The sequence below is a fragment of the Miniopterus natalensis genome, chromosome 20 (genome assembly GCF_054644295.1).
Source record: "Miniopterus natalensis isolate mMinNat1 chromosome 20, mMinNat1.hap1, whole genome shotgun sequence".
NCBI lineage: Eukaryota > Metazoa > Chordata > Mammalia > Chiroptera > Miniopteridae > Miniopterus > Miniopterus natalensis.
The window spans coordinates 8,196,697-8,212,187 of record NC_142100.1 but is presented as its reverse complement, the minus strand read 5'-3'; the positions used below and the strand labels follow the sequence as shown (position 1 = coordinate 8,212,187).

Here is a 15,491-nt window from a genome sequence, read left to right as displayed (position 1 = left end):
AATTAAAAATTCTTCTCTAATTTCACAGATGTTCTAAGAAATTGCTATGGCTCTGGTTACCCCTTTTGTCTTACTATTGAAGCATCCCTTAGTATTGCTATTTTGTTTTAAGATTCTGCTTTCCAAAATACCAGTTGATCAGCTCCTAAGAAAAAAACTTAAAAGCAAAGGAAGGCCTACCTAGCTGTAAAATGTGGAACTGTACAAAAACATCTCCAAGTCTAAGGAACACTGCTTTGTTTTCTGGACAGGTAAGAATCTGGTAACCACCTCCCTCTACGGGAGTCCTCAAATCTACCTCGATTTCCCAGAATGCCAATAGCATCAGCTTAGTTCTCACCTGCAGTTTTCATGTCCGTGGTTGAAAGCGTGGGCACCACCCTCAGGGGCACCGCAGGGCTAGGAGAACGCGCTGGGGAGCTCGGAAGCCATGAGCTGAGATCTTCAAAAGAAAATGTTTCTTGTAAATCCAACGTGGCTGTGGACTCCAATAGGGGAGATTGGGTAAGTGGCCATTTGGGTTCAACAAGGGTAAGCCAACAACATGGAGGCCAGGGTTCCACCATTCCTTTCTGACCCTTCCCCAGGCGACTGGAGCACACTTAGGTCATTTAAACGGCTCTTCCAGGAAGAGAGACTTCAACAGAGTGATGGGGTCGCAATGCAGCAGGCCAACAGCCACTACTACTCTCCTGTAAGGGGAAAAGCAGTTCTCTCAAGTGGCACAAGAGGACCAGACAGGCCTACTGTGGAGAGCCCTGCCATGCAGGGACTCATCTAAACACAGTGCCACTTGAGCATCAAAGGTAAAAAAAGGTATATCGTTACGCCCCATGTAACAGGAATGTCCACCCCCCAGAAAGACAACTGGGATGGCTGCTTTGCTGGGGAGATAAGTGGCTACCACTGGCTCTGAACAAACAACAAACAAGCTCCTGGTATAAATCCAGTACTTCAGCTACCCCGAATGCCCAGGACACTCACCCTCTTCATCAGACGACAGGGCTGTGTCCCCACACTCCTCCTTCACTTCCCTCAAGACCTTCAAGTAGCGCTGCTGGGTCCGCCACTCCCGCTCCTCAGGGGTGCGGGATGGCGAAGGGCGCTTGTGCCGGAGGGAAAGGGCTGGGCCACTCCGACGGGCCATTTCCAGTAGGTCCTGGGAAGAAACAAGGCAGGAACACATCATCAGAAGCTTGTTCTGGTACATTCTCTAGATCTACATCTTTTTCTTTCCATTTTCTAACAAGCTCAACTCCTTCCCTCCAGATCACAAAGAAAGATGCACATATGATTATGCCAAATAAAAACAGTCTATTTTGATTATTTCATAGCAAAAATTCTAATACCAAATGTTGAACTGCTCCACCGAAAATGAATACTTATTAAATTAGACACCCAAATGTTACCATACTAAAGCTTAAACCACTTAAAGCCAGAGGGAGGGAGGTACTTTGTCTCAAAAAATTACCAGGCTGGTCCAGCCTGGAGCCCACTGAACTTGGCGCACTACATACCGGTCAAGTCACCCCAAAGCCCATGTACTCTCACACTCCAATTCTAGAGCAACGTGTTTCTCTTAATCAGCCACGATGAAGCTGAAAGCCCTTTCTTTATCTTGGTAAATACTGAAGCTACAATATCTTATCAATTTTAAGAGGTACCTGTTTTAACATCTCTGAAATTGGGATACCTCTTAAAATTGATCATAAGACAGAATAATATAGCTTAATTGTGTCGTGGCTTAATTGGTAGTATTTTTTTGTGGCATTTTTTGTATTTTGTACCTGAGCCACTTAAAGTCATGAAATCTGTGCATTCCCTGCCTGTTTTACGTCTGGTTCCCAACATTACTTACACTCCGGGAAGCCAGGATCTGCTTCAGCAGCCGATGGAAATACTGCTGCTGGGAGTTGAGGTATCGCTTGTACTGCGACTTGAAGCAGAGCTGCCGATACTTGACCACCTCGGGGTTAAAGTGTCCATCTTAAAAGAACAGAGGTACGACTATATATTCATCAGTCAACGAATATTTAATGTGTGCTACTAAACCGGAATATAGTGTGGGGGGTGGGGGAGATAACCTTTGTCTATGTGGAGCCTACAGTCCAGTGGGGAAGATGGCAAATAAGCAGGTAAACAAACAAAATTCAACTTTAAGTACTGTAAGGAAATTAACTTCAGAGAATTGTGAAGGTTAAGGAGATTTCAATCAGGAAAGGGATCTCTAAGGAATGATACATAAAATGAAGCCTGATTAAAGCAATTATGGCAAAATATCAACAACTGATAAAAATAGATAATGGGTACGCATGTTTGGTGTATTCTTTTTCAACTTTTATGCATGCCTAAGTTTTCAAAATCTAAAACTGGGAGGAATATAAAGTATATGGGAATTCAAAAAATAAGTAAAAATGGGGAAAAGGCAAAAAGAACAGTATTTGCTAAAGCAGGCCTTGAAGCAAGAAAGGACTTGGCATGTTCCAAAAACGAAAGGAATGTCCGATGACTCAAGCAGAAGAGGTCGTAGCTGAGAGTGGCAAGAAATGACCCAGGAAGGTGGGCTGAGATCATACCACACGGAAACTTCTAGGTCATGGATGGATTTTATCCTAAGTGCAGTGAAAATAACTTTGAGATGGCTGGGAGTGAGAAAGAAAAACCACTGCAGTGGTCTAGGTGAGAGACGACAGTGGCTCGGTCCCATGGTTTCCCTCCATCCGAGAAAAGCCAAGACCTTCAAGACGGCCTACAGGGCCCTTCACAACCTGACTCACTCCATCTTTGGCCTCATCGTCCAGCAGTCTCCCTTTTGCTCACTCTACCCCACCCCCACTGGCCTCCGTGCTGTTTCCTGAACAGGCCACACACCCTGTCTCAAGATCTTTGCATTTAAAGTTACCTCTGCCTGCAATGCTTCCTATTAACACCCAGTATTTGCATGGCTTGCTCTTCCTCACTTCAGTTTCTGTTTAAACGTCACCTCATTGGAGAAGCCCTGCCCAAATACCAAATCTAAACCAGCTCCTTCCCAGCACTCCAGTCCCATTACCCTTTCTTATTCTTTGTAGCACTTAAACCAACAAATACTTATTTACCATCTGTTTTTCTCCAATAGAACATAAGATCATTACTCCATCTCCAGAGCCATAAAAACTGCCTGATGCAGTAAACTGTGGTTAAATGAATGGAAGCAGAGAGACTCGAGACACATTTTTGAGGGGGAAAGATTAGACCTGCTGATATTTCGGATGCTGGGGCAGGAAGGGGAGCAAGGAGAGGTCAACTGAGCATGGTACCTAGATCACTGAACATGAGCAACTGGCACCGTTGCATGAGAGAAGGAAGAATCGCTGATGCCAAAGGGGAAAGGGTCAAGTGCTGCAGAGCATCAAGAAGTGAACTAAAAAGCACCTGCTGGTTGGGAAACTGCATGTTCATTAAAGAGACATGGAGCAGGGAAAAAATAATAAATGTGGACTATATATAACAATGTGTCAATGTTAAATTTCATATTTAAATACAAAAAGAAATCTGTGTTTTCTAGATTTCTGAATTTGACCATTTGTGGTTATGTAAGAGAATGTTCTTGTTCTTCAGAGATTAATACTGAAAAATTTAGGGGTGCCAGATCTGGAATACTCTCAAATGGTTCAGCAAAAATAGTAATAGTAATAACAAATGCAATAATGATGAGAGTACATGTGGCAAAATGATTTTTAATTTTTATTTATTACTTAAAAAAAGAAAGGGAGGGGGAAGGAAGGGAAACAGAGAGAGAAACAATGAATATTTATATATTCATTGGTTGATTCTTGTATGTGCCCTGACTGGGGACTGAATCCGCAACCTTGGTGTACCAGGACAATGCTCTAACCACTGAGCAGAATGCCAGGGCTAAATGTGGCAAAACGTTAATAACTGTTGAGCCTCGTGGAGAGTACATGGACGTCCGTTATAAATTCTTGTGACTTTTCTATAGGTCTGGAATCTAAAATTAAAAAGATGAAGATAAATAAAAAGGTCACTGGTGGCATTGGAAAGAGCCGTGTCCTGTGGGTAGTAAGGGAACCGCTACAAGGGGTGAGGGCAGAATAACAAGGGACAGCAAGATGCCTTTCCAGAAGCTTAGAGATAAAGGAAAATGATGGAGGACAATCAAGGGGACAGGTGGTCAAGGATTTCTTAGGACGAGGCCCTTGAACATATCTCTCGGCTGAAAAAGAGCGAGGGGGTGGATCTCTGAGAGAATACAGGATAGAGAGAACTGTTAACTGAGGAAACAAGGCCTCAGAAGAGGTAAAAGACAACAGAATTGAGAGCAGAGGTTAATCTTAAGCAGGAGGAAAAAAAATCCTTCTTCCTCTGGGACAAGTAAAGCAGGTCAGAATGGAAATGAATTCAGTAAGCTGGGGTAGAGGCTGGAAGCAGGAAATTGGAGTTTATGACAAATGACCCTTTCCTTTAAGAGCAGGAGGCAAGGGAGTGTGATGAGCTTTTAGAATTTAAGGAAAAGGTGAATATTTAAAAAAGAATCAGGAAAGATAACCAAAGGTAAAATAATACCAAAAAGAAATGATAGCTCACACCTGAAACTAATATAGTATCGTATGTTAACTATAGTTGAAAAAAACTTTTTTCATTAAAAAAAAAAGTGATGACAGCTAAGACTGAAAACCATGATGACGAGAGTATTGCAACTATCTTCAGCAACAGTGAAACTGAAATATGACCCTGGACAGAGTGAAATATACAAACTCCAACCTTGACACTCCTTGTTTCTATCTTTACCAACCTATCACATTGTTTGGGGGGGGAAAGTGACAGCAAAATAGATAGTGATAACATTACATAGATCCCTGACATGACCCTCTAAAACCAAGCAGCCTCTATTAGAAGAAATGGTTTATTCCCACCCGAGGGCCCCGGCTTCAGTGAAGTAAACCTCTGCCAAGTGCAGAGGGGAATTCCTCTTTACACTATCAATCCACTGAAGAAAAGAATGCTAACCTTAACCCCATAAGATGAGAGGTTTGAATGATAAGCCTGTTCCCTCCAGGCTCTGCAGCTGTCAAGTTAGCCAGTTCAACAAAACCCAAGGAGATGAAGCAGCTTCACCCCTAGAAAGGGGAGAGGAAGAGGATTCCTCTGCTCCTCTATAAAACAGAGAGAAAACTGTTGCTTCAGAGTGGCTCCAAACCATTTTGCAATCCCCAATGTTAATGACTGATTCAGGGAAGAATCATCAGTGGGTGCTCAAACCACTAAGTAAAACAAAGGCTTTTAGGAAATAAGATCACATGGTCCCAAAGTATCACCCCACAGATTGTTTCTTACATAAAGAAAAAAAGGTCCCCTTATAATCAGTAGGTCTGGCAGACAGCCTTAAACAAGGGATCAAACACAGCATTACCAACAGTGGAAAAGCAGACATCACATGCCTTCTGAGATGATGGTGGGGAAAAAGTAACATTTCCCATATAGTGTTCTTGGCAAAAGTGTTTAACCCAAATCTAATCATCAGCAAACAAGAAGACAATTCCTCAGAAAACAGAATGTTTTACAATTCAAGTGTCCTCGGCTCTTAAAAAAGTCAGTGTTTTGAAAGACAAGGAGAAAAAAAAGCAGAGGGACTTGATTCAGGAAGCTAAGAGACATGAGATTCAAACACAATATATGAATCTTGAATTGGTCCTGGATTTAAGAGGCCACTATAAAAGTCATTTGGGAACAACTGAGAGAATTTGCATATGGGAAATTCTGTTATATTCAGTTCAATGTAAAATGTCTTGGGTGTGATAACAGGACTCTAATCTTGGAAGAATGCCCTTATTAAGAGATACACAGATGCTAAAGGGCTTGGCATGTGTCATGTTTTCTGCAGAAAAGTATATGTGATTCAGACGCACATACATACATGTAATAATGCAAATGGTAAACTATTATGAAAAATTTTTAAACACTAGTCATAAAGGTGCCCCTAAGATGTTGGTAATGTTTTATTCCTTGATCTGGGTGGTGGTTTTACACAGTTGAGTTCATATTATAATAAATCACTGAGCAATACACTTATGATTTATGTATTTACTATGTGAGTTAAAAAAAACTAAAAAAAAAAAAAAATGAATGCACTAGGCAGCAAGTGTTACACAAAACCAGTGTACACTAAGTTGTTATGTGTATGAAGAAAGGAGTATTCACATAATTGAATGTGTTCCCACCTTCCAGTCCTCTCAAAAAAGGACTGCTGAGCTACACACCTCGGAAGAGCTTCTGGGCGATGTGCAGAGGGTTTCCAAAGCGGAAGTTCTCCCCACTGAACAGGGCCAGGATGAGCTGGCTCTGCTGCTCAATACTGTCTTCAGGAAAGTGAGGCAGAAACTGCTGGAGGTGTTCACGTTGAGAGTCGCTCAATACTTCTTGCCACGTTGAAAGGCTGACCACATCAAAGAATATCTCGGGCTAGGAGAATTAGGAAAAGCAGGAGAAAAGTAAACAAGAGAAAAATAAGTTTTTAAGTTTTCTGCATGAGTGGTAAAATACACATAACATAAAACTTACCATTTTATTAATTTTTAACTGTACGGTTCAGTGGCATTAAGTACATCTCAGATATGCAACAATCACCACCATCTAAGTTTTAAGTTTTTTAAACAAATTAAAATTCCACTGATCTTTACTCAATTCTCAAGACAGAGATTAGTAAAGACTACATATAAACCAAAGTCTTATACCCAACAGTAAATAATAATGCAAAGGAAAATAATCTCAGTAGAGAGAACCCCATTTAGAAACCATTCCTGCCAAAGAGACACACAATGACAGACATCTGAGTTCAGCTTAAAATGAGAGGCAGGAAAAAGTTAACACAGTAGGAGAAAACTTGAGGAGTTGAGGTCCTCAAGATCTCAACTAAGAAGCAGCAGGATGGAGTTCTTTTTCAACTCAACAATTATATACTGGACACCTTCTATGTGCTTCGGACTAAGACAGTCTAGTACTGCATACATATTGTCTGGGATGTGAGAAAACTTAAGCAATTACAACATAGCTTAAGAAGTTTACCTATAAGCACACAGAAGCAGCACACATCCAGGCTGCAGGTTTCAGAGAACACCGACCAGAGGAAGTGACATTTAAGGTAGTGAGGGGTAAGGAAAAGGAAAAAAGATGCTGAAGCAAGAGGGATGAAAGCCCAAGGACAAAAAGAATTCAGGCAATGTGTGGCTGGCACAAGGACAGGGAGGGAAGCAGCAGGCAGCAGCAAGAGGAGCAAGGAACCTGCACGCATGTTAAGTAAGTGCGACTTTATCCTAAGGACAATGGAGAGCCACCACAGGGTTTAAGCAGGAGCAACTCCAAAACCCAAACACTTTTTAGGTGTCTCTGCATGGGTGTACCAAAGCACTTCAGGCTCGGGGTCGAACATCTTCCCCTGCAAACCTATTTGTGCTCATCACTTTATTCCTAGCATCTCAGGGTCTGGCATAAAGTAGGTACTTAATGCAACAAGTGTTTGCTGACTGACATAAGGAAATTTACTTGAAAGCATATGCAAAGAAAACATGGAAGGATATATACCAACTTCAGCTGGGAGAGGGAAAAAGCTAAGGGCAAAATGGAGGCTTTAATTTTATCTAAAACGTTTGATGTATTATGAAAGAAAAATCTGCACGAAATACGGCTAAATTATCTCCTCAAACTGGATGATGCACACATGAATGTCAGCTTTACGACACTACGCCTGTCTATGTCTGAAATACAGCAAAATAAACAAGATAAATATACGGATGTTATAGCACACCCAGTGCCTTGCACATACTGAGCACTTAATAAATGGCAACCACCTTAATGATAATGATTACAGAGCCTGTCTGTGAAAGTGGCCAAAGCATGCTGATACGCTATCCCCAGGAACATACCAGTAACTGACAAGAGGGTTACCTGATACACAGAGATAATGTCTGGGTTTGGTTTCATGATTCACAACATGGGTAATCATTTTAATGTAAACATATACATAATTCTGCTCTTACAATACAAAATTGCTTGTTCATTGCTGAAAATTATCTTGTTAAAAATAGGGCTTGTATCCTATTATCAAGTTATGCTATTAAACATGCAGAATGTAACTTATCATTCTTCGTTAACCAGAATATTCAATACACTACCCACAAAAGACCGAGATCATTCTGGCTGCAATGTAGAAAATGAAAAAGAGAGAGTAAAATGACTGAAAAGTGTTAAAACAGTGGCTGTGGGAAAAGTTGGTGACGACGCTGCAACTCACATCCTCCAGAAGGTCCTCTGGCAGACTAACCCTGGTGTCGCCCAGGAGGCAGTCCTCCATAATACGTGCGCCATGGCCATCTCCACATGGACCCAGTTCCAGAGGATCCGTCAGCATATGGTCCAAGGAATCCATTCTTTTATGTTCCACAGGTAATCTAGACAAATATATGCAGTCACACCTTGAGACAGAAAGGCAGAAATTCCAGGGATATGGTTAACACCCTCCTTCAGAAAATATTCTGGCCCAGAAAATATTCAATCTCAAATCTACTCTTATGCTTTATCTTCACACCCTAACTACAGCTAAACAGCTCTCTCCCTCCCTCCCACCACAGCCTTTTCATCTGAACATTCAAATCTTTTCAGGTCTCTCCTTACTCAGAATGCTTCTACAGTAACTCCCAAATTTATAGAATTTCTTCTAACTTCACTTTACACATAAGCAAAATGAGACTCAATAAACAGATCAACAGAGTCCATAATTTAGACTTCTCAGGCCAATAATCTCTCCACTATAACATAATTTAACACTTGTTTTTTTAGCAATTAAGTCTTTTCTTCTTTTACAAAAGAAAACCCACTGAAAATCCATATAGATTAATGAAGCACAGACACTAACAGTAAGTTATTTAATGAGGGCCTATTAAGAGCCAGGGGTTTCATATATCTCACTTAATTCTTACAATTGTGAAAGACAGGGTTATTATATCTGTTCTACAGATATTAAAACGAGAATCAAAGTAGACAAGTAACTTGCCCAACTAGCAGGACTGAGGCTCAGGTCTGCCTGACTGCGAATCCAGTTCTTAATACTGTACACAATACGTCCTATATAAATTCACAATTTAAATCATAAAAAGGGAGCCTCTTAATATGACTTTATTAATCCAAATAAACTTGAGCCTCCAAGAACCTGACCATGACAACCAGTAAAGTAATGGCCAACTCACCTTTCGTTGGTCCATCTGACATTTACAACCATGTAAATGTAATGCTGTTTCCTCCTTCCTATAATAACTGACCACAGCTGGCCACCTTTAGAAAAGTGCGTATTGAAACATTTCAGAGACTATTTCATACGGCTGATGGCTAGAATCAGTGTGAAGCTGAGGCCACCGGACTGAATGAAGCTAACAGGAACAAGGGGCTTGAACTCAATCACTCTAAAAACATTTGCTAAGTCCACTTTCTGTTTCCTATCCCTACAAAATGGGCTAACAAGCACAGTAAAATGGAAAGGAAAAAATAACCAGTCAAAACACGAAACTTCTAGCCTAATGTCAGTGACTTTGGGGAAATCTTACCTTACTAGGTGTCAATTAATGAAGAGACCAATCCTGGATTCCTGCTAAAAACCTCTAGACGGAGGGCATTTTATATGACCTAGTGTGGTCATGTACTGCAGTAACGACTTCTCATTCTGAAACTCTCAAGTGACGGGAGAGCAAACCTGCAAAATCACCACCAAAAATGAGCACCTTCCCCCTAAATTATTTCAAGTTATCTTGAAGAGGTTTCAGATCTATGTAAGATCCAGCCCCTAGATGAGTGCTGAACAAGCAGCTGCGTGGTCCCCCAGCCACCGCGCGCCTTCAGCCGCGGGGAATCACCATCTCCTGAACACTCCCTGTGCTTCCAGAGCTGAAGCAGGTGAGAAAGCAGCGACATAGGTGTTTAACAAAACCTTCAAGTAGAAAGAAAGAAAAAATGTAGAAGCAACCTGATGCTTAAAGTCCTTTTAAAAGAACTGGCATGGAGCAGGGCAATAACTCAAAGCCAGTTGTTGCTCTGACTCAGGAGGATCACCTGTTTCACAGCCTGCTCACAAGTGTCTTCAATTCCGTGCAAGGGCCGCTAAACTGCATCTCACCCGGCCGCAACCTTTGCCCTGCTGCTCTTCCGAACAGGCGCCCCGAACGCGGCAAGCGGGCGGCCACCGGGGTCCGGACCCCGGAAGCCCAGGGTTCCGAGCCCTGCGGCGTCCGGCCCCCTCGACCACGCCGGGAAGGCCTCTCCCAATGGCCCTTCCTCGGCACCGCGGCTAACCCTCCCTCCAGGACCCTCCCCCTGAAACCAGCTGAGCCCCAGGCTCCTTCCGGGGCAACCCCGGAGTCCAAACCCGTCGCTCCTGCAGCACAGCCTCCCCCGGTCAACCCTCCCCGGGTCAACCCGCCCCAGCCGCAGCCCCAGGCCCGGGCCTCGCCCCTCCGAGCCGCCCCGCAGCGCCCAGGGCCCCTCCCCCACGCCACACCTAACCCTAACCCCCACCCACCCGGGCCACCCGGCTCCCACAGGCCCGCTCCCCGCCACGCGCCCTCCGCAGCAGCGACCCTCCGAGACCCAGCCGTCCCCTCCCTCCGCTCCCCGGCAACAACTTAACCCTTTCGCGGCCCAAGGCCCGCCCTCACCTCAGCCGCAGGCGCGGGTCGCCGAGCCCGCGGCGCTTCTCGGCCAGCGGACTCCCGGACGCGCTCGCGCTCGGGCGTCTCCGTGCGCGCACGCTCCGCGCTCGGGCGGCGGAAGGGGCGGTGCCTGGGATGCCGGGGGGCGGGACTAAAAGAGGCGGGGCCGGGGCGTCGGGGGCGTGGCTGCGCGAGGCCGGCGCGGGGCGGGGCCCGGAGGTCGCGAGAGCTCGCCCGTGGGTCCCGGGATGCAGTTTGCGAGGCGCGCGACGGTCTCACGTGGTGTAGATGCTTCCGGGGGTGGAAGCGGTGCCGATAGTTCTCACCTGGGCGCCAGGTGAGGCTCCGAGACCCGCGCCGCTGAGTGCGGTTTAGGAGGCGAGGCCGCAGAGAGCGACCCCCGCCGGCCCCGCGCCTAGCCCGCCGCCCGCCGCCCCCGTGCGGCAGCTGCATTCTCAGCGCGGGGGGCGCTTGGTTCCCCCTTTGCGGTTGAGGCAGCAGCGGCTTCTCGGTTTCCTTGAGAACGGGGCCTCGAGCCGTTCCCCCTCCGCGTGTCCCCCTTTCTCCCTCCCGTCCCCGGGCGGAGGCGTCCGAGAAAGTACACACCCGAAGGAATAGAGTTTAATTAAATTGCGTAAGGCCTCTGGGTAAGAACCTGTGTCCCGCCCGCGCCTGGCTCAGGGCGGAGCGTGGACCTGGGACCGGGCGGTCGCGGTTCATTCCCGGTCAGGGCCGTGCCCGGCTGCGGCGATGCCCAGGGGCGCTGCAGGCGGCGGCCGGGCAACGACGCTCAGCATTGATGTGTCCACTCTCTCTGAAATCAATGAAGATATATAAAAATAAATAATAATTTTAAAAAAACTTTTAAGGAAAAGAAAGAACGTGTGTCGCTCTGTGCGCGCTCCCCGACTGTCGGGGCTGCAGCCAGCACAGCCCGGCCGAGCGCGGAGCCCCCTCGGTCCTCTCGCGGGGGTGCCACTGCACCGGGAAAGCGGGGGGCCCCGAAACGCCCCGCCCCGGGTGGGAAATAGGAGTTTCCAAGTACAGCCCCTCCTCTGCGCCCCTGCGGCCGCGAGCCTGCCCCTAGTCCCCGCTAGAGAGCCTGTCGGTCCCCACGTAGAAGCCCCGGACCCACCCCACCCCCATCCCCCGCGGATCCTGGTCCTGGGGCGCCTCCCACCGTCCCCGAGTCCGCGTCCGGGGAAATTTCTTCAACAATCTCAGGAGCTCTTGTAGCTTCACACATACAAACAAGGCAGGTGTTTATTTAAAAAAATATTTATTAATTTTTACACCTGCTGAGTAGCACAAGACTATTAACACTATAACTCACTGAATGTACAATAAATGTTCACATTTAAATAACAGGACAGGGTCAGCGTTTTCAACCCTCCGGTCGGCTTTAGCATCACGTGAAGTGCTTTTTAGCCCTAAGAGTTTTTTTGAAAGGATAATTGGAAATCAGAAAACAATTCGAGATCAAAACAATAGGTTTTTCCCAGATAACAGGAATTTTACATGATAAAATGTCTATTATGTGGGCACAAATCAAGCAATAGAAATGTAAAATCTATGTTACTCCAAAATCTTTACACTGCACTGATTGAAGTCTACAGTGCCAATGTGTCTTAAGAAAGGAAACAATATAAACATTGGCTACATATATTTTTCCCCCCAAATTGGGTCTTCAGATGGCTTATAATCTGCCATCTCTTCAGATCCAAGTCCTTGTGAAAGTCTGTTACCTTGGATGAATGAGCGGAATACCTGATCTTAACGCAGTGTCGTCTGGCTTGACTGCCACCTGCACCTCTGCTTGATAATATACAAATTAGCTTTAGAGTCTTTACTTATTCCACATAAGGACAAAACAAAAACAAAAAAACAAAGAAAGAGAAAACAAACTTAGATGGGAAAGAGACAACAAGGTCCTTTCACATTTCCTTCTGTGTATTTTAAAACTTGAAATAACTGGCATAAAATGAACATTCCATTTAGTGATAGTTCCTATTTTAACCAATGTTACTCCTGAGGGGAGGGGAGGGGGGAGACCTTGCTGATTCAAATGAAAAGGGACCCAGTAGGGCCAAATTTAAGGTATAAAAACTAAACTGGATCTTTGGGAAAGTCTAGTATTCTTCACCTAGTAAGTCGTTCTAGACCGGGCCCTAGGATATTTGCAATCATTACAACGTGGGGCTTTGGGATCCAGAGTCTCTATTTTGTGATTGAGGGTCAGTATTTTCTATTAAAAACATTGACACTACCTCTTTGTTACCAAAGATACAGAGTCCATTTTCAGTTTCTACACATTTCCCAAGTAACTTTTTCAAGTTCTCTTAGTACCCAAATTTTCAGGGATAACTAAATAAATGAGGTCTCAGAAATAAAGTGCAAAATCTACATATTAGTAAAGGTATTTCAATAGAGTTGTTTACTTTTCAGAAAGGTTATCTTTACTATAAAGAAGCTACTATACTTAATTTATAGAACCAATTTTTATCCAGAAATGTAAATAAAATAAATTAGCTTCATTTGAAATTTAAGTTAGGTCTTTCTGTTCTGCAGTGATAAATTCTACCATCAGTAATTATTCTAAAAATGTGTTAATATATCACCAAAAGTTGTTAAAATACATACTGATCTCTGCAATGTTTTATGTGTACAATTGGAATGTACAGTAAAAAGGAGGAAAATGTTTTTCCCCACTGAATTCATAGCTAACAAAGAGGAATACATATAAGCAAAACTACCACTGAGGCAGATTTTTTTTCTTTCCCCAATGACAGTGTAATATTCATAAAGACTGGATTTCTGCCAGATCCCTTAGCGCAGTGATTTTCAACCAGTGTGCTGTAAGAATTTTAAAACATGGAATACCTGACTATTTAGCCAGGGGCACTGATCTCTTTTCCCTTAGATTGTTAAATAAAAAAATGACAATAGCCAACACAACAATAGCCGTCTGGTATGAATGCCCTGTCTTCAACCATAAGTACAGGATTGTCCCCAAAAAATGTATACAAACTTTAACATCTGATAGCTTGATTTTGAAAATGAAATGTATTTTAATAAACACTGCCTTTATAACTATTCAGTGTGTGTATACATTTTTTGGGGACATCCTATATATAGATCATATAATAACAAGTTGCATCTTATTGGTCACGTTGCATAATGAGGTTGCATCTGATTGGTTAATTCTTGGTACCAGAAATCCTTATATACAAGTATAGGCACCTGATTGTTTTTTAAAGTCACTCTGGAACAAAAAGGGTAGGTAATAATTTTTTTTTTTTTTAATCTAAATTATACCTTTTTATTTTTGGCCACATCAGCAAAAAATATATTTTTTGGTGTGCTACAGAATTTTAGTAATTTAGTTAATGTGTGCTATGAGATGAAAAATGTTGAAAATCACTGCCTTAATGTATTATACATGGTCCCCACATTCTTATTTTTCCCCTAAGTGTGAAGTTGGTCATACCAAAGGGTCCAGGTGAGTTGTTGTATGTTTAAGTTAAAAGTGGTAAGAAATAAGGAGGGCCACCTTTCCATCCAACCTCAAAGAATGTTCATTTTAAGAAAGCATTAGAAATTCTAAAATACACTGAATGCTGTGGTCGAGGGCTGAGTGTACACCTGGGAAGAGAAAGGATTCATCCTTAACTAATGAATGGTATGGACCCTGCAAGGCAGGACAAGGGTTCAGTGCTTTTTACCTTATATACAAATATTGTCTCGGTAATTTTACTTGGTACTGGTATCTCCAATATCTCCTTATTGCAACCACATCAGAGAATGGGTGGCAACCCTTTAATGCAGGAGTTTAATTCCTGCTGACATCAAGCAACCTTTTCTCTTGCAGGGCATCCACCGTTGTGGAATAATAAAGTAAGATCTAGCAGAGCATGGTCTTCTGGCCTAATCTGCTGAGGGCAGAATCTGTGGAAAATACTAGCAATAGCCCAACAATGATTTTCCCAAAAAGGCAAGAGTTCTTTTTAATCAGCAATAAAAAAAATTTAGATGACAGTGTTTCCTTCAGAACACCACTGTCACCCTTTGCTTCATAATTGTTATTTCCATATTCAATAGGCTCCCTTTGTTAAGTTACTGAAAACTAAAAAGATGAAGCAGTTCTGATCTAACTCGTGCACATAAAATGCGCCTTCCCTTTCAGTCCCACGGCTTGGAATGAAGTCCAGTGGCCGTGGACTTGTCACATCCTTTCTCCACCTTTGGTACAGACACAATACACCACTTAATAGTTCCACAAAGGAAAAGTAAGGCTTATTATCAACGTGTTAAAAAAACTAACTCAAGAGCAAGGCAAAGTTTCTGCATCTTGAACTCTACTTGCCACTGGAAGATCCCCATGCCACAACAGCAACGCCTGAGGCGCGAAGAGTCAATCTGGTGAAGGTGACCTTGATAAAACAAGCCCCGGTAGTTGTATGAGTGTCAAGACTGGAACCTCCAAGCTCTTGAGTGAATGACAAATCTTTAAAAAGTTGTGTCAGAAGCTTTCCGATTTATGAATGAGAAAAGACATGATGTGACTGCTTGACTCTAGCTCAAGGGTGGAAGTTACGGTTTAGTGATGTGCACTTCCCTGCTCCCATTCCCGTTGGTGGTGGTTGTAATGATGTACTGCGTGGGCTGCTGCTGGCTGGCAGTCTGGGCGTCCAAGTCACTGTGCGGAGTTGGCTGAACCTGGACTCCCCCAGAGAGGGCAGAAGCTTGCTTTTCCTCCAATTCTGGTTGACTTTCTGATAACACATAATGACCCTAGAG

The 15,491-nt window shown here is 43.7% G+C and overlaps 2 protein-coding genes across 6 annotated transcripts in view; both read right to left on the bottom strand.

Annotated features, from left to right (window-relative positions):
• Positions 1 to 10,785, bottom strand: part of NFRKB (nuclear factor related to kappaB binding protein) — a 30,627-nt gene extending 19,842 nt beyond the window's left edge. For 2 of the 5 annotated variants that reach the window (XM_087828503.1, XM_087828506.1), the window contains exons 1-7: positions 10,701 to 10,785; positions 9,597 to 9,742; positions 8,291 to 8,471; positions 6,261 to 6,462; positions 1,859 to 1,986; positions 985 to 1,159; positions 341 to 478 (exon numbers count right to left, since the gene is read on the bottom strand). In XM_087828503.1, the coding sequence (XP_087684629.1) occupies positions 341 to 478; positions 985 to 1,159; positions 1,859 to 1,986; positions 6,261 to 6,462; positions 8,291 to 8,425 (778 nt within the window). In that variant the 5' untranslated portion in view covers positions 8,426 to 8,471; positions 9,597 to 9,742; positions 10,701 to 10,785. Of the gene's footprint in view, positions 1 to 340; positions 479 to 984; positions 1,160 to 1,858; positions 1,987 to 6,260; positions 6,463 to 8,290; positions 8,472 to 9,596; positions 9,743 to 10,098; positions 10,141 to 10,700 lie in introns of those variants that run through there. The other 3 variants (XM_087828507.1, XM_087828505.1, XM_087828504.1) reach the window with 3 other exon arrangements.
• A 1,171-nt stretch (positions 10,786 to 11,956) lies between these two features.
• Positions 11,957 to 15,491, bottom strand: part of PRDM10 (PR/SET domain 10) — a 52,791-nt gene continuing 49,256 nt past the window's right edge. Inside the window, exon 22 of the mRNA XM_016204472.2 lies at positions 11,957 to 15,485. Within this exon, the coding sequence (XP_016059958.2) occupies positions 15,285 to 15,485 (201 nt within the window). The 3' untranslated portion in view covers positions 11,957 to 15,284. The remainder of the gene's footprint in view (positions 15,486 to 15,491) is intronic.